Below are 23818 nucleotides of genomic sequence, written 5' to 3' on the forward strand. Positions count from 1 at the left end.
GACTAAACTCTGCCCACTGACTATCTGAAACAAAAAACACTAAGCAACCAGAACAGAGCCTCTCATCTTTGCAACTGCAAAAATATCTAGGAGATTATCAAGAGGTGCAAAATGTCCCTAGTTCAGCTAAGCAAGGTCAGAAGTTATGATCCCTTCTGCAGTATCAGTGTTAATGGTTTTGCTGAACTGGGGCCTTAAGGATGACCAAGTTATGTTGGACTTTTTCAGAAAGTAAGTTCACAGGCCTTAAATCTGCCATTGGATGAAGGCTATGGGACTTCCAACATTACAAGACTGTTTTGAGGTATTTTGCATCGAAGCATGAAATTTCAGCGGCTGCTGTCGGCATGAGACTGAACACATCCAAGTGCCAGGTTCTGCACATTGGCCACAACAACCCCATGCAGAGCTACAGGCTGGGGTCAGAGTGGCTGGAGAGCAGCCAGGCAGAGAGGGACCTGGGGGTACTGGTCAATGGTAGGTTGAACATGAGCCTGCAATGTGCCCAGGCAGCCAAGAGGGCCAATGGCATCCTGGCCTGCATCAGGAACAGTGTGGCCAGCAGGAGCAGGTAGGTCGTTCTGCCCCTGTACACTGCACTGGTTAGGCCACACCTCGAGTCCTGTGTCCAGTTCTGGGCCCCTCAGTTTAGGAAAGATGTTGACTTGCTGGAATGAGTCCAGAGAAGGGCAACGAAGTTGGTGAAGGGTTTGGAACACAAGCCCTATGATGGGAGGCTGAGGGAGCTGGGGTTGCTTAGCCTGGAGAAGTAGAGACTCAGGGGTGACCTTATTGCTCTCTACAACTACCTGAAGGAGGTTGTAGACACGCAGAGGTTGTTCTCTTCTCCCAGGCAGCCAGTACCAGAACAAGAGGACACAGTCTCAGGATGCGCCAGGGGAGGTTTAGGTTGGATGTTAGGAAGAAGTTCTATACAGAGAGAGTGATTGCCCATTGGAATGGGCTGCCTGTGGAGGTGGTGGAGTCACCATCATTGGAGGTGTTCAGGAGGAGACTTGATGGGGTGCTTGGTACCATGGTTTAGTTGTTTAGGTGGGTTGGATTGGTTGATGGGTTGGATGCGATGATCTTGAAGGTCTCTTCCAACCTGGTTTATTCCATTCCATTCCATTCCATTCCATTCCATTCCATTCCATTCCATTCCATTCCATTCCATTCCATTCCATTCCATTCCATTCCATCCTCTTATCACTGGACATATCTACAGAAGAAAAACCTTTATGCATTTGATGTATTTTGCTGTAAGTTTGAATTCTCAGGCAAGTTTTATGCACGAGTAGAACAACCTCAGGTTGTGTTGTTTTGGGGTGGGGTTTTTTTTGTGGTTTTGTTGTTGTTTTTACTTTACATTAACTACAGAAGACACTAACATGAAATGCATGTTTTTAATGTGAGATACCACATATCCAAAGTATTTCACAAATATTTTATCAAAATGCACTACAAAATCATCATGGATTGAAGTTCAGCTGCTCAAAAGATAAACCATTCTGAGTCGATGATACGCTATTCTGGAAGCAAATCCTCTCCCAGTTCTTCATCGGCAAAGTCATCTTCCTCAGGTCTTTTTCTTGCTGCGGTTTTTGGTCTTTCTGCTTGTGGGCCAAGAGGATCTATGTAGGAGGCATCTAGAGTTTAAATAAATGCATTTGAGAGAGTTACCCACAAGCAATTTTAGTTTTGTTTCAAACACAGACAGTCAAACTCGAGCGTGGGTTTTATCATTATCTATCTGTAAGGTGTTTTTGGAATGCAGAGCAGAGTATAGGAACAGCAAAAAAGAACAAGGCACCACATTCAGGAACTAAGACATAGCACAAGAGCAAAACACCTGAGTGCTAGGGAGAGAAGCTTGCTTTCTTTGAAGAACAAATTTCTCTTTATTTTATTACAGTTATTAAGTGAGAAAAAGACTTTGGAAAAGAGTTAGTTAAAGGATGGGCATTTTAGAAAGTACCACATCCCACATGGATTTGGGTTTTCAAACCCCTGTGAAAGTTCAGTCTTAGTGAACTTCCAACTGCAGAACCACAAGTACTGACCAAAGGATGTAGCCCATAGATATCAAAAGTAATAAATATTTACATGGACCACATTTCTTAATCACAGAATTGTCAGGGTTGGAAGGGACCACAAGGATCATCTAGTTCCAACCCCCCCTGCAATGGGCAGGGACACCCCACACTAGATCAGGTTGCCCAGAGCCACATCCAGCCCAGCCTTAAAAACCTCCAGGCATGGGGCTTCCACCACCTCCCTGGGCAACCTGCTCCACTGTCTCACCACCCTTATGGTGAAGAACTTTTTCCTGATATCTAATCTAAATCTCTCCTCCTCTAGCTTGGATCCATTTCCCCTACTCCTATCACTACCCAACACTCTAAAAAGTCCCTCACCAGCTTTCTTGTAGCCCTGCTTCATATGCTGGAAGGACACAATAAGGTCTCTTCAAGAGCCTTCTCTTCTGCGAGGGACTTCTCAGGATATCAGGTAGTGATAGGACTAGGGGGAATGGAATGAAGCTGGAGGTGGGGAGATTCAGGCTGGATGTGAGGAGGAAGCTCTTCACCATGAGAGTGGTGAAGCACTGGAATGGGTTGTCCAGGGAGGTGGTCGAGGCCCCGTCCCTGGAGGTGTTTAAGCCCAGGCTGGATGAGGCTCTGGCCAGCCTGATCTAGTGTGGGGTATCACTGCCCATGGCAGGGGGGTTGGAACTAGATGATCCTTGTGGTCCCTTCCAACCCTGAATGATACTATGATACTATGATAACTTTCTCAGCCTGTCCTCACAGGAGAGGTGCTTAGAGTGAGCTCTGAACAATGAAGCTGAAGTCATTCTTCACATTTATTTCATAAGGAAAATGTTTTCCCAACTGCCTAATTTTACATGCTCTCACAATAACATCTTTTCCCCATCTACCCTCTCTTTGAGAATAAAAAGGTATAAGATGCCCACTTGCCTATTTCTTTACTGCTGCTACTTTCATAGGGTTCACTTGTTCCAGGGAAAGCTTTTAGTTTGGCACTCAGCCTTTCCCCTTTGGTACCACCACTATCTGGGGGGAAAAAGAGAGAGAGGAAAAAAAACAAAGTTAAAGACAAACAACATGCTGTTATGGTCTGTGTAATCATGACACAAGAAAACATAAATTCAGCTACTTTCTGTCAAACATAAATTCAGCTACTATCTGTCAAATAAGATTTGGATGAAACCATCTTTTCTTGATGGATACAGTAGTCATTTGTAATAGCAGTCATTAAAACACAATGGACACTGTGTCCACACATGTGGTTTGATTTAAAAATAATAAATACATACATACATACATATATATATATATATATATCTCCTTATTTACTTTGGAGTAAACACATTAAAACATTTCTTACTTCAAATGCTGACATTTTGGTTGCTTATAAATTACACTCACATTTGGGAGTTAAAATAAGCACGAGTATAAACACTGTCACAATGTATATGGACATTTCATGTATGTCTGATCCACCTGCTGAATGCTGTCAAGATTAAATACAACACTAACTTGGCTTTTAATTAGAAGAGTGTGGTGAGCATGTGCTGTCTGCATGGGATGCAGGCACAGTTCACGTACAGAGACCATCCTGGCCCTGCATCTCGCTGTAAACAGTGCTGGCAGCTCAGTTTGCAGCAGGGCCCCAAGGAATGTGTCAGCTCTGAGGGCTTCCTCGTGCCCAGACAACATCAGATTAACGTTCTCCTGCCACAGCAGTATTCCAGACACTTCACATATTCCGTTCACCTCTGAATCTCTTTTTCACATTCATGGCAAGCTTTCAAGCTCATCTGCTACAACCAATTTTTATGTAATTTGTACTATTTTTCCTCATAGGAGAACACATTCCATGTTTGGCTTACTCTATGTACAAGGGGAGCCCAAATACAAACATGCTCATTTACAACACAAAGCAATGCTGTGATTAAAAGTCCTTCATCTGTAAGGAGAAGAAATGGGCTTCATTCAGCAAACATTAATTACAGAGTAGAATAGAATAGAATAGAACAGAAGAGAAGAGAAGAGAAGAGAAGAGAAGAGAAGAGAAGAGAAGAGAAGAGAAGAGAAGAGAAGAGAAGAGAAGAGAAGAGAAGAGAAGAGAAGAGAAGAGAAGAGAAGAGAAGAGAAGAGAAGAGAAGAGAAGAGAAGAGAAGAGAAGAGAAGAGAAGAATAAACCAGGTTGGAAGAGACCTTCAAGATCATCGCATCCAACCCATCATCCAATACCACCTAATCAACTAACCCATGGCACCAAGCATCCTATCAAGTCTCCTCCTGAACACCACCAATGATGGCGACTCCACCACCTCCCTGGGCAGCCCATTCCAGTGGGCAATCACTCTCTCTATGAAGAATTTCTTCCTAACATCCAGCCTAAACCTCCCCTGGCACAGCTTGAGACTGTGTTGGTGACACATCTCCATTGTCTTCTTTATTCTAAATATGATTTTTATAAAGATTGTTACTATTTACAAATAAATAAATCAAAAGCTTCCACAAAGATGACAAACCTTTATTCCTTTACAAATACTACTGCACACTTCAGTTTACTCAGCTCTGAACTGGAAGACAATGGCTCTGCTCCAAGAAAGATCTAATGCATACAGCCAGATGTCAAACAGTTAATACGCTTACAAGACACAGATTACAGTTGAAACTTCAAAGCAAGGAAAATCTCTTTTAATGTACATCGACCTCCCTTGGATCAATTCTCACAGATTCATTGGAAGAAGTGAATGCCTAATGAAGAATTTGAAGAAACTGAAAGAAATCGATGGGTTTGTCGGCGGGGGGAGGGAGTCTCAACAAAACGGCTGTGAAATTACAGAGAGACCTCTTTGGAGGCTTTGGACAGGCCTGCAATACAAGGAGGTGAGTGCTGAGCTTCACAGGTGATGTGAATGAAAACATTTTGAGGACAGTTTACAGGAGAATATATAATGTTTAACAGGGAGAGAAGAAGGAGCAGGCACAAGGCGCAAGGAAAAACAATATAATTTAGAAACTAGCTACTAAAGTTGGGAGAAGCACTAAGGAGGCTCAAAGACAGGAACAAGAGCAGAAACTACACTACAGGAAGACTACATCAGTTGAAGAAACTCCTCAGGTTAAAGTGGTTGGTTCCATAGAGGAAGATTTGGGTATAATGAAGAGGAAAATGAGAGCATATCAAAGGTTATCAACAGTGAAGAAGCAAAAAAACATGTACCAAAGGAAAATGAAAGCTTTTATATTAACTAAAAGAAGAAAAAAAGCAAGGCAAAATTCCCCCAAAATAGCTGTGATAAAGAAAACCACAAGGCACCTGTAGATCCTACTGCCCTAAACCAAACAACTGAAAACAGAAGCTTTCCTGGGTGTCCTAGGACAAAGTTTTATTAGGGCTACATCCAATTTAAAGCCAAAAATTCCCTCCCTTTTCTGTCCCCATCTAGTGGATGTCCAGCCCTTGAAGATCTAAACCTCACCAACTGCTCCTGCTGCATAGCTCTGAAGTTCCTTATGCACTTACTGCCATGACTGAGTAGCCCAATATGACCACCTTGAGTGGCAAGATGCCTGCCGGACCTTGGTGATAAGCTCCCCTCCTTTCCACTTTATAAGACAACATATTGAATAGAATTGAGTGCTGTTATAGTGAGCAAATGCAGCTGTCCACATAAATGTAGCTTTTTAGGCTTCATACTGCAATCATAGAATTGCAGAATCAGTCAGGGTTGGAAGGGACCACAAGGATCATCTAGTTCCAAGCCCCCTGCCATGGGCAAGGACACCACCACACTAGATCAGGTTGCCCAGAGCCTCATCCAGCCTGGGCTTAAACACCTCCAGGGACGGGGCCCCAACCACCTCCCTGGACATCCCATTGCAGGGCTTCACCACTCTCATGGTGAAGAACCTCCTCCTCACATCCAGCCTGAACCTCCCCACTTCCAGCTTCATTCCATTCCCCCTAGTCCTATCACTACCTGAGATCCTGAGAAGTCCTTCCCCAGCCTTCTTGTAGGCCCCCTTCAGATACTGGAAGGCCACAATTAGGTCACCTCAGAGCCTTCAGCTGCCCAAACAGTTTATTTACTGCATTTAATGAACTGAACCAACTCATCCAAGGGATAGATTAATACCTGAAGTAATGCAGGAGAAGCAGCAAGAACGCATGGCCACAAATGGGGGGGAAAATAGAAGTGCTGAGAGGGGCTGGATTGCTCTTTCCAAAAGCTGCAAGTTATTTGATGAGTATGTATGACTAACTGCACTGTGGAAACAATTATGAGGAGCAAGTGCCTGTGGGCACAGTGTCCTCTTAAGAATTAAGGTAATAAGAAGATATGGATGCCTTTATAAATTAAAGATCTAACTGATTTATTGTCCATATGAAAGAACAAGATGTTTAGGGAAGAACATCATAGGCAGAGCAAGCATATACAATAGCTCCCCTTCAGGATAATATCCTAGCCTCCAATTTGTAAATCAAACATGCATTTAGAGGAAGGGGGCAGCTCTTCATAGCTGATAATGGATTAATTAGTTCATTCTCCAAGAGGTTATTCCATCTTCCCTTGAGCCCCTCTGAAATTTCTACACTTGTAACAATGTGAAGTAAGGAGTTCCACTTTCCATGTACTCTGAACCTAACCAATCTAGCCCCATCTCACCACAGAAAGAAGCCCCTTGCTCTCTCTGCCTTGCATCACATCCCCCTCCACATGCAGTCAAATGGCAGCATGCTGTGCTGGGGCAGCTTAGCGATACATTTAAAACCAATCTAATGAAAACTTTCTCAAGTGGATCAGCAAAGTAATGCAGCTCACCTTATCTCTATATGCATACAAAGAAATAAATAACATACTTTGCAGGTTGGTATCTTTTTCAGTGCATTCTTTCCTCTCATCTGTTTAGATGTCATGCTCATAATGCTACATTTAGGATATGTAAATTACTGTAAGTCTAACATGCTCATTTTGTTCATCTTCCTACAAAACCTCATCTGTACTAATTACAGTATCAGAGTATCACAGTATCACTAAGGTTGGAAGAGACCTCAAAGATCATTGAGTCCAACCTGTCACCACAGACCTCATGACTAGACCATGGCACCAAGTGCCACATCCAGTCCCCTCTTGAACACCTCCAGGGATGGTGACTCCACCACCTCCCTGGGCAGCCCATTCCAATGATGAATGACTCTCTCAGTGAAGAACTTTCTCCTCACCTCGAGTCTAAACTTCCCCTGGTGCAGCTTGAGACTGTGTCCCCTTGTTCTGGTGCTGGTTGCCTGGGAGAAGAGACCAACCCCTTCCTGGCTACAACCACCTTTCAGGTAGTTGTAGAGAGCAATGAGGTCACCCCTGAGCCTCCTCTTCTCCAGGCTAAACAATCCCAGCAAAAAAATTCCTCCATACAAAATTTGGAGGGAGAAAAAAAAATGTAAAACTTCACTTTTTTTGTTTCTTTTCAACTAATTTTATATTGCATAAAACATCAGACTGCAAAAGCAATCACAGTTTGGAAAAGTCCTATTTTAAGTAGTGATATCTAGCAAAAAAAAAAGTCTATACCTTTTAAAGTGCTTCTGTACTTCCTATTTAGCAAGATACCTGTGTCTGTATCACTTCAGCCCATAAAATCCATGACATTTATGTTTCTTTTTTAAAGGAATCTCACTAGTTGCTATTGCAGTGATGAGGCTACTGTACTAGAAATTCATCCAGCGTCACAAAACCCCACAGATTAGAATTTTTAGTACAATTTTACTCATCAGGAAGAGATATCAAAAGGTAAAGTTATTAGATAATTACACAGCAAATGAAACCATCCCACAGTGATTTGTAATTAATGAGGCATCCACAGGCACACAAAGACTAGAAAATGTAAGGGATTGTGAAGTCCTGGCTGCAGAGCAAACAGAGAATCTCTTGCCTTTGTCACGGTTAAGATTATTTGCTTATAGCCCTAACAACTATATGCTTCCATATGGGCTAGTTAAGGGTGTTTGAATATGGGATGTTTGTTTGGGGTGGACAAACCCATTTCTCTGCTGACATTGTCAGAGGTGAAATGAAAAGAGAAAAAGACACCTGAATTCTTTTTGCATGGTTTCCTTTCCAAATTCATCTGGACAGGCTTAGGTAACAAGGAAAATGCAAAGTGCTCAGCCTCTCATCATCTGAATTCAACACTGCTTCTTTGGGCAGCTGTCCAAGACTGCATGGCTCCTCTTATCCAGCACAACTCCCCTCTCAGTCCAGTACAAAACTCCTCATTCAGAGAGCAGGGCAAACAGAGACCAAGTAAACACTGCTATGGTAATGCACTTCTTAAAGTCATACTTTCCCGTATCTGTAAAAGGTGTTATGCTATTGAACAGCAAAAAAAATCAACTTAGGGTAGTAAAAACCAGTGTCCTAACTTCCAAATTTTGGATGTTACTACCACATCTCTGCAAAACACCAAAAAAAAGAGCAAATATGAAGACAAGAAAGTCTTATTGGAAAGGAAATCTTTGAGAACTCAGATGCACTAAACTCAGATGCACTGCTAGCTCCCTCCTTTTTTTAAATGAAAGAAGGAGTAATTTTAAGGGAGTGTACCAATGTCATCTGCTTTCAACATGGATCCAAAAGATTTGGAATCATAAATCTAATCTAATGTAGGGAGAAGAAAACTTAATTTTTTTTATGCTATGAGTGAACAAATGTGTTCAGTTTTGGGCAGGCATTTCAGATTTAACACTTATGCTTCTCACAAGGTAAGAGACAACGGGTATAAATGTCAGTTTTCTTGGTCTCCCTTTTCCCATTCTGCCTACCATCCCTGCATATACTCATCATATTCTTCAAAATATGCTTTGGTGCATCATCTTCTAATGTATATTGTATATCAATATTTGTATTTTTATTTCCAGGGGTCCTACGTAGTACAAACTCTGTTGATTTAGTCCTCTTTCCTCTGAGCTTCCTCTCTAAAAGCAATTTTAGATGTATTTCCTAAAATAAGGAACCATGAATTAATAATACTGCTAATATGGAGGTGCTGGAACATGTCCAGAGAAGGGCCACGAGGATGATCAGAGGGCTGGAGCACCTCTCCTGTGAGGACAGACTGAAAGAGTTGGGGCTGTTCAGTCTGGAGAAGAGAAGGCTCCGAGGTGACCTAATTGTGGCCTTCCAGTATCTGAAGGGGGCCTACAGGAAGGCTGGGGAGAGACTTCTCAGGATCTCAGGTAGTGATAGGACTAGGGGGAATGGAATGAAGCTGGAGGTGGGGAGATTGAGGCTGGATGAGAGGAGGAAGTTCTTCACCATGAGAGTGGTGAAGCCCTGGAATGGGTTGTCCAGGGAGGTGGCTGGGGCCCCGTCCCTGGAGGTGTTTAAGATCAGGCCAGCCTGATCTAGTGTGGGGTGTCCCTGCCCATGGCAGGGGGATTGGAACTAGATGATCCTTGTGGTCCCTTCCAACCCTGAATGATACTATGATACTATGATATAAATAACCATATAGGAACAAAACACTTGGGGGAAAAACAGTCTGTTCAGAAAAATCAGCAAGTATGGGGACAGTGAGCTGGTAAGAGCAAAGAAATAAAATATGCATCCCTCCCTGAAACAGTTGGAATACATACTTCATTTAGCTAGTAAGTACTAAATTAAGGAGGATTCCATGCTTCACTGGGTTCAATAATGGTGGCAAATCTCTCATCACAATGTAGGAAAACAATTCCTTTTGATCTTGGCAACATCACTGAAAAAGACAGATCTTTAATTTTGTATTTATTTACTATGTTTAATTTGCAGCCATTAACTTATCGGAAGTGTACCAACATGCTGTGAATAATGCCAAACATTGGACAAAATTGGTATTCAGGTTTCTTTGAGTCACCCTCAGCAAATGGCAGATAAACTACAACATGGCCCTTAACATCTGTTGCTTTAAGTGTGCCGTTTCTTCACTGATAAGGTTCCCCAGAGTCAACACTATTAGCTGAAAAATGTGTAATGGGTTTGACTCCTAAAAATACATATAAGTAGTACATCTCACCACAACTTTTAATCAGGAATCCCAGCAGAAAATTAACTCCAGGCTCAACACAGGACCTTCTTTGTACCTACACTTGGTTTGCTGAATTATTTCCAAAAAGGCTGGATCTTTGGCACTGAATGTGTAGGAGACTTCTCAAACATGCTTTTATACAGACTTGTGCCCAAGCTCTGTTTTTCTTCTGCTCTTTCATGAATTTGACATAATATCTGGAGCAACAAACTACAAAGTATTGATAGGACAAATTCAAGGTCCTTATGCTTACCTTCTGATCCTCTTTATGTTAGCCTCCTAAACAATCTGCATTTGCTCTTTGCCCATTATTCAAGTAATGCCTTGGAATTACTAGAGTTTGCAATCAAAATTCCTCATTTGTCCACCTCTGGTGGGGAGGGGAAGTCTTCTTCTTCTTTTATTATAATAATAATTTTAAAAAGAGTCAACTTTACATAGATACTTCTGTCTTTAAAAGAAGTACTGACAAACTGGTAGTTTGGCAGATTAACATTGCCTTAAGCATTTTTCCATCTCCACTGTTATTTATATACTCTTTTACTAAATTACTGACTCACTCTCTCCTGATAACATAACCCCTTTTTCACTAATGAGGTTAGGGGATCATTACAATACTCAGCTGTAAGAAAAGAGACCCTTTGTGCCAGTTGCCTGTATGCCTAATGTAATGTTCTGCACAACTCTCAATACTCTTGCCTGCTACCAGCGTTGCTCTTCATTTCTATTTACTACAAGCCACTCTGTGACAGAAAACAGAGATCAATGCTGTCTCACAGTCTGTTCTGCTGGCACCTCTAGCTGGCTGCATGATCACAGGGTTTATGTAACAATGGAGAGTCCAGAAATGTTTCCATGCCTCTCTGTTACCAAAATAAGGAATTTCACCCCAAGAATTCCTTTGGCTTGAGGCCCAGAACAGGTAAAATTCAATCCTAGGTGAATGGTGTTTTTTCTGTGTAGAAAGAAGTGATTTAAAAGCTTCCCTAGTGAAACTACTGTGCTGAAAAAGGATTGAGCTCTCTCTTATGCATCCAACATTCATTCTTAACCCTTAGAGAACACAGGAAACCAGTTGCAGCAGTCTAAGGTCATCTGAAGATTACATTAGTGACTTCCAGGACTTTTCATGACACTACAGAATCGGATAAATGTAGTAAAGAATCTGCTATATAGGTGGAGCAGCAAAATCACCAAGTAAGATAAAAAGTTAGTTACAGAGAAATAATTTATGGAAAAGGAAGGGGACAGAGGCAAGATTTTATAGGGATTTTTTTAAATGAGATCAGCTGATACTAGGAGTCAAAATAGAATAGAGGTGTTTGTTTTTTGCCCAGATAGCTGAAGTAGCCTGAAGTCTGCTAATTTACTTAAGAGCAGCAGCATGGAACAGACAGGTTTAACATCACTAACATTTCATGGATTTAATAACAGGAGGGAAAAATCATTAGTCTGCATGCTGCAGAACTATCTAGTGCAGAAAGGACATAGCAGGCCAGTTTCTAGCCTTACATTGCTGGAGTTTAACACTGATGAAGTCAGCATTGTAAATCTATGGCTGCAGGGAGACTTATTAGTTGGAGAGCAAGCTTTCTGCTGAGAAAGACTCTAGTACTTCAACTCTGTTATAATGGGAAGTGGGGAAGGAGCTCAAAGATGGTATGGGTGTCTTTTCCTTGTCACAGAGCTCGTTGCATGCAATAGCCTCTTGAAACTAGTAACAAACATCTAATGCAATTGACTGGATGGTGGGCACAAAAGTTCCCTTTCCTCCATAATGAAGACACAATTAATTCCTGTTCATTGTGACTTACATGTTCTGTTTTGTTATAATAAATTATTTCTTACAGTTAATGGGATGAAAATGTTCAAGTCCACACTATTGAAAACAAGAAAACAAATTAGCTCCAGGGATACAGTGCATATAAAGTATGAATCTTAGACCAACCACACCAGTTGAGGTTTCACACAGCAATGAGATAATCAAGAAGTATGAAACGAAATTCATTAGGTACTTGCATATTACTCAGTGCATATTTGTTTGCACTTGAAAATGTAAGGAAGTTTTATAAACACTGTAAGAATCACTCTTTTCTTCAGGATCCTGACAAATCTGGTATTTAAGCAGAGGTGTTAAGTACTTACCACCACCAGCACTTCCTTCTCTGCGGCTACGTCCACTGCCATCTCTGCCAGATTTAATGCGCTGGAGAACAATGAAAAAGGATTGAAAAGAACAGGGGAAGAGCCCTCATTTAGCAACATACTTTAGAGATCATTACTGAAAAGTCAGCTTAGCGGTAGAAGAACATTATAGGCTTACCATACTGTAACTAATAAACCTTGTGTCCTGGGTTAACACAACTTGCTCTTGCCAAACCCCACACAGAGGGAAGACAAAGTAATAAAATAACTCTGGGTTGAGATGAGTTTTAATGAGATCACACACTACATCATTACCTTAGCAAAAGCAGCAGCAGAAGCCAGACATAAGATGGTTCTTCCCCGCCCAACCACAATGCAGCCCCCAAACAAGCAGCAGCAGCCAGCTCTGCAGGAAAGACCAACACCCCAAACCCAGAAACCAGAAGCAGCAACTGGAACAGGAAGCCTCTCATGTTACAGTCTGAACTTCAAGCCCCATGATAGCTTGCTCCAGCCATCACTTTAATTTTTAAGCTGGCATGATGGCAGCATTGTATTGAGTATCAGCAGCTGATTCAACTCAACCCACGACATCTTGTTTTTTCAGTGCACAAAACTGTCCTAGAAATCAGTGTTACATCCCATGTGTAAGTCAATAAATGAGTTCTGTGAAAACAATACCTCAATAAATTGTTTTTCTTCAGATAAAATTTATTCTAGGAATGCACACAAAAATAGTTCACATGTGCTTTGTAAAGTACAGCTGAAAAAACAGGCAACACAGCCCTCCTTCCCTGAGTTCAAAGTAGCCTCTGCCTATTAACCTCTTGTAAATCCCACAAGCTTTTTATTATTTAAAGGTTCAAGGTGAGGGAAGTATGGAAATCTATAAAAAGAACTATTCACCCCATAGACCTTACATTTTGAATAGCTGGCACAGCACTGTACTTCACAGCAAAATTTAATTTGCTGTTGAGTGTTAAATGCAAGATAAAGGTGAAGGTAAATACTTTAAAAGCTGGTTTAGAAAGCCAGCTGTCATGCATGGAGGAAAGTACCATAAACATCTTCCAGCTGTGGTGTTGTTGGTTTTTTTTTTCAGTGTTATTGGAAAACTTCAACAGTTTATGGAAGTAATACCTCTGTATCAAATGGCATGGCAGACTTGGCTTCTCCTGGCAATGAAACCAAATTTCTCATACACGTCTTGGCCGCACCCAAAGAGTGCCTGTCAACGGCTCCATGTCCCAGTGGAGGCCAGTGATAAGCAGAGTCCCTCAGGGATCAGTCCTGGGACCTGTCTTGTTCAACATCTTTGTGGGTGACATGGACAGTGGCATTGAGTGCACCCTCAGCAAGTTTGCTGATGACACCAAGCTGTGTGGTGCAGCAGACACGCTGGAGGGAAGGGATAGCATCCAGAGGGACCTTGACAGGCTGGAGAGGTGGGCACAAGCCAACCTCATTAAGAGAAAGTGCAGGGTCCTGCATCTGGGTCCAGGCAATCCCAGGCACAAATCCAGGCTGGGCAGTGACTGTCTGGAAAGCAGCCCTGAGGAGAGAGACTTGGGGGTGCTGGTGGACAAAAAGCTCAACATGAGCTCTCAATGTGCACTTGCAGCCCGCAAAGCCAATCAGATCCTGGGCTGCATCAGGAGAAGTGTGGCCAGCAGGTCAAGGGAGGTGATTCTCCCCCTCTACTCAGCCCTGGTGAGACCCCACCTGGAGTACTGCGTCCAGTTCTGGAGTCCCTACTACAAGAGGGATCTGGAGGGGCTGGAACGTGTCCAGAGAAGGGCCACGAGGATGATCAGAGGGCTGGAGCACCTCTCCTGTGAGGACAGACTGAAGGAGTTGGGGCTGTTCAGTCTGCAGAAGAGAAGGCTCTGAGGTGACCTAATTGTGGCCTTCCAGTATCTGAAGGGGGCCTACAGGAAGGCTGGGGAGGGACTTGTCAGGATTTCAGGTAGTGATAGGACTAAGGGGAATGGAATGAAGCTGGAGGTGGGGAGATTGAGGCTGGATGTGAGGAGGAGGTTCTTCACCATGAGAGTGGTGAAGCCCTGGAATGGGTTGTCCAGGGAGGTGGTTGAGGCCCCATCCCTGGAGGTGTTTAAGACCAGGCTGGATGAGGCTCTGGCCAGCCTGCTCTAGTGTGGGGTGTCCCTGCCCATGGCAGGGGGATTGGAACTAGATGATCCTTGTGGTCCCTTCCAACCCTGACTGATACTATGATACTATGATACTATAAGTACAAGAAAGTACATCTCAGTGAAAGACTTTTTGATCATAGAATCATTAAGGTTGTAAGAGACCTTTAAGATCATCAAGTCATAACCCAACTACTATGACTATTGAACTGTATCCTGAAGCACCACATCTACATGCTTCTTGAACACCTCCAGGGATGGCAACTCCACCACCTCCCTGGGTAGCCTGTTCTAATGCCTCACCACTCTTTCAGTAAAGAATTGAATCCAAACTTCCCCTGGCACAACTCAAGCCATCCTATCACTAGTTATTTGTGAGAAGATGATGTGTAGGTACAAAAACTTGATATTTAAAGCACTGAACTGTTAATAATCTCTGCATCATATTTCAAAATAAGAACTCAAGATCTGATTAAAACACATGTGCACAGTACTCAGCCATGGATTCCGGTCAATTGCTGTAGCTTCTTCACTCATTTTTCACCAGAAAAATATCATGGAGTCTGGCAAGGTTGTAATCACAGAATCACCAAGGTTGGAAGAGACCTCAAAGATCATTGAGTCCAACCTGTCACCACAGACCTCATGACTAAATCATGGCACCTCTCGAACACCTCCAGGGATGGTGACTCCACCACCTCCCTGGGCAGCACATTCCAATGCCTAACAACTCTCTCAGTGAAGAACTTTCTCCTCACCTTGAGCCTACAAGGAGTGAAAGGAAGAACCCTTCAATCAAAACTCACAGGATTCAGACAGGAAAGCAGTGAGCCTAGTGTGAAACCAGGGCTAGTCTTGGAGAAATTCAGTCTAGGAGAAGAATTTTTCATACTTTATTTATTTTGGGAAATCCTCAAGTGTAAAATATGTTCCCTGAATTTTGGATTAAATATCCTATCCACAGTCCAGTGAAGCAGCATCTCTCAGTCCTTCAGCAAGCATGTTCAGTCCCTCCAAATGCTGAGTTACTGACATGTCTGCCAGTGAAAGCTGTTTCTGTCTGACAGAGGGAAGAGGTTCCTATATGACATTGCCTTCATGGCATTTACATCCTAGGACTTCACTCCCAAAATACTATAGAAGTATTACAGCTCAAGCATATGACTAATTCCTGTCACGTTCCAAGTGAGTAATTTATAAGTCATCCCATACCAAAAGCAGACATTTAAAATAGGTCCAGTGATTTCCACCCTAAAAATGCCTATTTCTCTCCCATGACTGCAAAAGACATTTAGGATGATTAGTCCAGATGTAGATGCCTGAAGGTAAAGGCAGTAAAGTCCCCTCCAATGTTTGCACCTATCATCACAGCTTCACACCACACCCAATCAGTGCCTCATTTTCAGCCATTAAGCTCACTTTAGGGAAATAAATAGTAATGTGTGTATACACCAGTTCCAAGGTCGTGTGAACTTTTACACCATTGTTTGTCTTTCTTAAACTGGAACATGAAAAAAAAGAAGATTAATGCGGAAAAACAAAACCAACAAAAACATGTGAAGGCTGCAGTAAAAATCCAATGCTGTGAGAGGCAGGGAGCAAAAATTCTACAAGGAATGAACCCCACAGATGTTCCCAGATTCTTGGCTGGAAGTATTTAACAACTTGTCCATATTTGAAAACCAAGTGAAAGAAGTACTCCAGAGTATTTATTTTGGTATAAACCCCACATGTATATACTCACTCCACAAAAACAATGCCAGAAGAGCAAATTTTGATACATTTCTACAGGAAGACAGAGTCTGTCTGTAGACTTTGAAACACATGCATATTACACAAGCATTTATCTGACTTCTCTTTACTAGGTGCAATTGAGAAATCACGGGTTAGTCTGAAATTGGGAGCAGGAATTGAACTATATCTGGTAGTGCTAACTGAAACCAGTGGTCCTCTTGAAAACTTAGGTGGTGAAATATTAAAATTTGGTAATTTTAGAACTTGAAAGTATAGTTTATGACTATATGTTCATGGATGACAGAAGGTATTTATTAGGATAAAAATACCTAGTAATTTCCAAAGCCAGATGGTAGACATAAGCCTTAAACCCCACACACAGAGAAACCAAGCAAGCCAACAGAGGAGAAGTTTTATAAAGCCCCAAACACAAAGCTAAGTGCTGAGAACCCAGATGTAATACCAATAGCAAAAAAAAAGAGAAATGCAGTGTTATTGTTTGGAAGAGAGCACTGATGTTCAGATTCTGCCACAGGAAGACACTCAACTGCTAATTCAGGAGAGCAGCACACTAAACTGTAATGTGTTCTATAACAGACAAAAAAAGAAGTAAATACACCAGCAGCACAAACAGAGCTAAGAACGAGGCAGAAACATAGTGACCAAGCATGATGAAAAGGCTGAGGCAATTCATGCCTTCTTTGCTTCAGTCTTTAGTAGTAAGATCAGTTGTGCTCTGCATATCCAGCCCCCTGAGCTGGAAGATAGGTACTGGGAGCAGAATGAAGCCCCTATAATCCAATGTTAAATGGTTAGCAAACTGCTGCATCACTCAGACACACACAAGTCTATGGGGCCAGAAGGGATCCACTCAGGGCTATGGAGGTGTGGCACTTGGGCAGGAGTGCTCAACAGGCCGCTTTCAATAATTTTTGTACAAGAAGGAGCAGAAACTAAACCATCTGGCTTCAAATGTTCTAAAAACAAAAGCACTAGGAACTGCAGGAGCAGAATTTTGCTGCCAAACTCAGGCATACCTGCAGGGATGGAGTTGACAGAGCTATTGTTGTAGTGGTTTTGGGAGGGATGGTTTTGTTAAACCTAGTGCATTTCACTTTTCTCTGTTTAAAAGAAAATTACTTTACTTTAAGTTACAATAGGCTTAGGCTTACTTGAATTTGAAAATCAGTTTACTTTTCTGGGCAATCCTATAGGAAGTATTTGGAACAGACTGTCCAGAGAAGCTGCGGATACCCCATCACCGGATGCATTCGATATCAGGTTAGGTGGGGCTTTGAGAAAACTCATCTAGTGAAAGATATCCATGCCTACAGCAGAGACATGAAGTAGATGATCTTTAAAGGCTGCTTCCAACCCAAACCATTCTACAATTCTCCTTTGCAAGGTTGATTTTGTGACAGGATAAGATCACTAGACAATTTTTGAAGAGAAATACTGCAACGTAACACACAGAATGAGCTTCACATGTCATGGCTGAATTATGCTCACTATTAAAGTCTGAACAGTCTAAGACAACTATGCAATAACTTGTGCTACCATGCACCTGTACCTGCTTTCCATTGACATCTCTGTCATTCAGGTACTACTCAATGAAGACCCTTAACAATTTAGTCAAAATGAAAAAAACTCACCATTTCATAGGATCAGAGAACTGTTAGGGTTGGAAGGCACCTCAAGGATCATCTAGTTCCAACCCCCTGCCATGGGCAGGGACACCTCACACTAGATCAGGTTGCTCAGAGCCATATCCACCCTGGCTTTAAAAACCTCCAGGGATGAGGCTCCCAACCTACCTAGGCAACCTGTTCCAGTGTCTTACCACTCTTATGGTGAGGAACTTCTTCATAACATCCAATCTTAGTCTACCTATTTCTAGTTTTGCTCCATTCCCCTAGGCCTATCACTAGTTGACATCCTAAAAAGTTCCTCACCAGCCTTCCTGTAGGCCCCCTTGAGATAATGCAAGGGCACAATAAGGCCTCCTCACAGAGCCTTCTTCTCTCCAGACTTAATAGCCTCAACTCTCTTAGATTGCAAAGGAGACACAATTTCTGTGTTACTTCTTATTATTACTTACTACTGTGTTATATCTTCAATAAATTAGATTATTTAATCTTTCAAAAATACTTCACTGTAGCTTTTTTCCCCTTCCAGTATGTTCAGGAAAGATCCTGCTTCCAACATGAAATGAACAGGAAAAAGAGATGGAACAATCTTTTATTTTTCCCCCCTCTCCCTCCTCAACTCTCCCCAGCTACAAACAATGCAGTTTCCACAGAATCATAGAATGTCCTGGGTTCAGAGGGTCTTCTAGAGGTCATCTAGTCCAACTCCCCTGCAGTAAGCAGGGACACCCCTAACTAGATCAGGCTGCTCAGAGCACCATCAAGACCCTGAATGTCCCCAGGGATGGGGTGTCCACCACCGCCCTGGGAAGCCTGTTTCGGTGTTCCACCATCCTCATAGTAAAAGAGCTTCTTCCTAATGTCCAATCTAAATCTCTCCTTCTCTAGTTTAAAACCATTGCCCCTTGTCCTAGTGCTACCTGCCTTTGTACATAGTCCCTCCCCATCTTTCTTGTAGGCACCCTTCAGGTACTGGAAGACTGCTTACAAGGTCTCCTTAGAGCCTTCCCTCCTTCCTTTTAATTGGTTCACCCCTGAGCTCTCCTGAGCTTCTGAGGTTCTGGGAAGTTACTGCAAATAACTATGACATTGAACTGGTATTCCCTAGAAACCAAGCACAGCCTATTTAAGACACTGTGAAGATATCTCTCAGCTATCAGTATTGGAGAATATTGTATCTGGTTACCTCTATTGCTTACTGATTCCATTATGGGGAGACATGGAGGAATATCAGAATCACTACACTTGTGGACTGCTTTCTTCTGTCCATTTTTCCAAGTGTTTTGAAGTTTACATTTACTGACAATCCAAACAAACCTATTTCAACTAGCCCCCTAGAGCAAAGTCACAGCATAAATTTAGAATCCTTTGATCAGTGTTTCCCTTTGTGAGTTTCACTTTTAAATTATCCTACTGTACATGTGCATACTCTGACTCTCTGAAGCAAAAGTGAGCTAAGGACACACACACACATTATTTGACATCAAAAGGGAGCCAGATGAGCGTTACTAGGATCAGGGTAAATGAGGTAATTTTAATATGTCCTAATGTGGCTATGTAGCTTTGAGGCAATTCAGTGGATAGGAAGATCAAGTTTGAACCCTGCTGCTCAACAGCCTGCTGATTTTAATTTGAAAACCTTACTTTATCACAGGAACAGCAAGAAAATGATACCTGTGTGCACGCTCACATACTTACACACACTCACACCCCTGAGCAGAAGACAAGTTATGATCTCATACCTTTCACAGACTGTAGCTTTGCCATGGAGGGGTTTTTGTTTCAGTTTACAAACTGGCACCAACAAGAATAATTTACTTCTGCCTGTGCAAGCTGTCAGTGTTGCAGCTTTGTAAATAGCAAAAAAGCTGTACTACATGGACAAATTCTTGGTCTCCCCTTCTCTCCCTATAGTTGCATTATTACTTGGCTCATAGATACATTCTATACAATCTGGCAAATAAGTAGGAAAGACAACATTCCAAGACATTGAATATGTGGGTGGTTCCAGCATTCCCATCACATCCCCGTAACTCATCTTCCACCAGTATTGAAAATCACAGAAAGCCCAGTGCTCAGAGACCAATCAGACAGATATAAGGCTGACTGGTAATTTAAAACCAAATTTAAAGCACCCCAACCCACAAAACACAAGCTTCTCCAAACCTGGAAGTTAATACACATTTTATCTTCAAGTATCACAAGTACTATTTCAGCTTCATCTATGTTTGTGTAATCACAGAACGAAGCAAGCTTACCTGCTCTCTTATTTCTTTTAATTTTTCCACTTTCTTGAGCTTTGTCATATATTCCTGGACTTCTTTCAGCCCCATATCTGTGCAGAGACGAACTAAAAATCGGAGGCCTAATTGAAAGGCAAAACATCATGAGAAATGGTTTACAAGCAGTGGAGAAACAGAATGGAAACAACTGTGCAGTATCCAGTATCCAGTCCAGTGACTCCAGCCCAGTATCACTATGCAAATTGTGATGTTTTGCAAGTATCTCAATGTTTTCTGTAAAGCAGTGTCAACAACGGGTGAACTGTACAAATACCATTTACATGTGTGGAAGGCACAAGGCACACTCTCTCACCTGGCTCAGAACTCTTGACATTTGCAAAATATTTTGGAAACTGGGAAGCATAATAATGATAATTTAGGCTCGAGGTGAGGAGAAAGTTCTTCAGCAAGAGAGTCAGTCGTCATTGGAATGTGCTGCCCAGGGAGGTGGTGGAGTCGCCATCCCTGGAGGTGTTCAGGAGGGGATTGGATGTGGCACTTGGTGCCATGGTCTAGTCATGAGGTCTGTGGTGACAGGTTGGACTCGATGATCTTTGAGGTCGAATAGAATAGAATAGAATAGAACAGAACAGAACAGAACAGATTGGAAGAGACCTTCAAGATCATCATGTCCAACCTATCATCCAACACCACCTAATCAACTAAACCATGCAACCAAGCACCCTGTCAAGTCTCCTCCTGAACACCTCCAGTGATGGCGATTCCACCACCTCCCTGGGCAGCCCATTCCAATGGGCAATCACTCTCTCTGTGTAGAACTTCCTCCTGACCTCCAGCCTGAACCTTCCCTGGTGCAGCTTGAGACTGTGTCCCCTTGTTCTGGTGCTGGTTGCCTGGGAGAAGAGACCAACCCCTTCCTGGCTACAACCCCCCTTCAGGTAGTTGTAGAGAGCAATAAGGTCACCCCTGAGTCTCCTCTTCTCCAGGCTAAGCAGCCCCAGCTCCCTCAGTCTGCCCTCATAGGGCTTGTGTTCCAAGCCCCTCACCAACTTAGTTGCCATTTGTTGCTCTTCCAACCTTGGTGATACTGTGATACTGTGATAATGCATTATTACTGAGGAGCCACTATCAATAGCATTTTGTTGAAAGCAATTTTACAAATGCCAAGTGAATTAGAATGGTTTATCTGGAGCTGTGGGGTGGGTTTTTTATGGATTAGTATTTACAGAGTTAAAAAAGACCAAACCAGACACAAAGATCAACTATAACTGTATGAGAGAACAAAAAGAAGCTCTGAAAACTGTCCCCTGAGACACTATACCAAACCCTGAAAACATTGTTACTTTCCTATGTCTTTGTCAACATCTGAAGCAGAAACAAGCATGACATGATCCTTCATTCTCCTGACTGTTTTCAAAAATTAGTGGCTTACTTCTCCTGCTGAGTTAGTTTTCTGCTGGCTTAAGGAACTAAACATGCTCACTGAGGGATCAGATAAACATCAGAATGAGGTAAGGAAGATGGCTGGAAGCACATGGCCAAGGAAGGAAGAGCGGAGAACCACTGTTTCAGTAGCAGAGAACTTTTAAATCAGTTACACTGCCTTGTCTAACTCCTGCCTCCATTTTGTAATTTGTAGAAACTACATTCAGAAAAACATAAGCATTCTAAAAGGTTTATTAAGCACTCTCCCCCTCTGAAATATGCATGACCAATATGGACATTTTGCTTCTAACTTCGAGGAGTCATAGTACTGAATTTCTCTTGCACAACACAGCTGTACAATTCCTCTTCAAAAAATCAGTATCTTTGTAAAGCAGAACAATACAATTTAATGTTTAAGGACAGTGAATGTTCTTCCCACACAGCATTTAACAGTGTGGGCTTGCTGGTGACAACCTTGTGATTTGGAATTTGTGAGCCACAGTGTGGGATGTAAGAGGATGTTTTCACAATCACTGGCAACCCTTATTTTCTATAAGGCTTTTCAATTTAGAGCACAGGTGTGACTGATTCTGCAAAATGTCTTATTTTTTAAAGTTATGTTTCCTGTAGTTTGGTTTGAAATCCTTTACAGTTTTTCCACAGACTGGTTGACCAACTGTTGCAGGGTGCTCCAAACTCCCCTTTCCCCACCTCCATCAACTGAGGTTTGAATGGGGGAAGACAAAGGCGTGAAACTGCCTTCGCCTCCCCACTTGGGGTCTTGGGGGGAAAGGTAAAAAGCTGTCCATTCTTCTTGCTGGGAGATGAAGTCCCTCACATATACTCACCTGTGGGGGAAGCCCATGCTGGGATTTGTAACTGTGATTGGCTGGGTTCTTCACACCCAGTATGTATTGGCACCGGACACATTGCCTAGGAAAATCTTAAATAGAGTGACCAGAAAGCAAGTCTGGACTCTCTTTTTGGGGATCATATTTGGAGATCATTTTGGACTTGTTCTGCTCTCACTCTGGATTCACAGTGAAACTGGAGAGATCAGCACTTGGACCTGGCTTCTCCCTGGACCTGCCTACCCTGGGGTCCCGCTCCCTGCCTCATGCTGGAGCGACCCTGCCTGCCGTAAAAGCTGCGGCTGTTGGCTGGCACAGGCCGGCAGTGCGGCTCTCCCTTGCACTGCTCAGACGGTGCTGCTCCATGAGTACTAAATAGTACTAAAGCTGCCTATGAGCACCCTTATGGAATTCATGACCTAACATAACCTGTAAATAAAATTTGATCAGTTTTGTACATAGTTTTGGGGTGGGCTTTTTGAGAAAACAAAGGTAACTATCTTTTTTGTAATTCCCAACTCGTTAATTTAATCCCAATCAAAACAGCAACTACACTTAAAAACCCAACAACAAAAATCTCATGTCTCCATTCTTTTGGAAAGGTTGGCTTTGATAAAACTTAGCAGCAAGATTTTCTCATATCTAGAAACCTACAGCAGGGCTTTCAACTAGCAGGAACTAAGAGTTAAACATCATATGGGCCCCTCAGTTTAGGAAGGATGTTGACTTGCTGGAGCGTGTCCAGAGAAGGGCAACAAAGTTGGTGAGGGGCTTGGAACACAAGCCCTATGAGGAGAGGCTGAGGGAGCTGGAGCTGCTTAGCCTGGAGAAGAGGAGACTCAGGGGTGACCTTATTGCTCTCTACAACTACCTGAAGGGGGGTTGTAGACAGGTAGAGGTTGGTCTCTTCTCCCAGGCAACCAGCACCAGAACAAGAGGACACAGTCTCAGGCTGCGCCAGGGGAGGTTCAGGCTGGAGGTCAGGAGGAAGTTTTATACAGAGAGAGTGATTGGCCATTGGAATGGGCTGCCTGTGGAGGTGGTGGATTCACCATCATTGGAGGTGTTCAGGAGGAGACTTGATGGGGTGCTTGGTTGCATGGGTTTAGTTGGTTGGGTGGTGTTGGATGGTAGGTTGGACGTGATGATCTTGAAGGTCTCTTCCAACCTGGTCTGGTCTGGTCTGGTCTGGTCTGGTCTATTCTATTCTATTCTATTCTATTCTATTCTATTCTATTCTATTCTATTCTATTCTATTCTATTCTATTCTATTCTATTCTATTCTAATATCTTCTCATCAGAAAGATTAAATAAAATAGTTATAAACTCTAGGGAGTATGTATGAGGGGAGGAAAAAATTAAGCAAGAAGTTTAGTTTTAATCTCTATTCTTCATTGTCACCCTAATATTTCTAACCCTAACCCTAACTCTAATGTATGAGGGGGAAAAAAAAATAACCAAGAAGTTTAGTTTTAATCTCTATTCTTCAATGTCACCCTAATATTTCTAACCCTAACCCTA

General features: G+C 42.5%; 1 protein-coding gene across 4 annotated transcripts in view; it reads right to left on the reverse strand.

Annotated features, from left to right (window-relative positions):
* Positions 1-1392: 1392 nt before the first annotated feature.
* The window catches only part of IFT88 (intraflagellar transport 88), a 68127-nt gene continuing 45701 nt past the window's right edge, over positions 1393-23818 (reverse strand). For all 4 annotated transcript variants that reach the window (XM_068144269.1, XM_068144241.1, XM_068144250.1 and 1 more), the window contains 4 exons: positions 20037-20143; positions 12249-12309; positions 2982-3077; positions 1393-1649 (listed from right to left, as the gene is read on the reverse strand). In XM_068144269.1, coding sequence (XP_068000370.1) covers positions 1528-1649; positions 2982-3077; positions 12249-12309; positions 20037-20143 — 386 coding nt within the window. In that variant the 3' untranslated portion in view covers positions 1393-1527. The remainder of the gene's footprint in view (positions 1650-2981; positions 3078-12248; positions 12310-20036; positions 20144-23818) is intronic.

Source organism: Melanerpes formicivorus, unplaced genomic scaffold (genome assembly GCF_026170545.1).
Source record: "Melanerpes formicivorus ecotype bairdi unplaced genomic scaffold, bMelFor1.0.p_v2 SCAF_1, whole genome shotgun sequence".
NCBI classification, from domain to species: domain Eukaryota; kingdom Metazoa; phylum Chordata; class Aves; order Piciformes; family Picidae; genus Melanerpes; species Melanerpes formicivorus.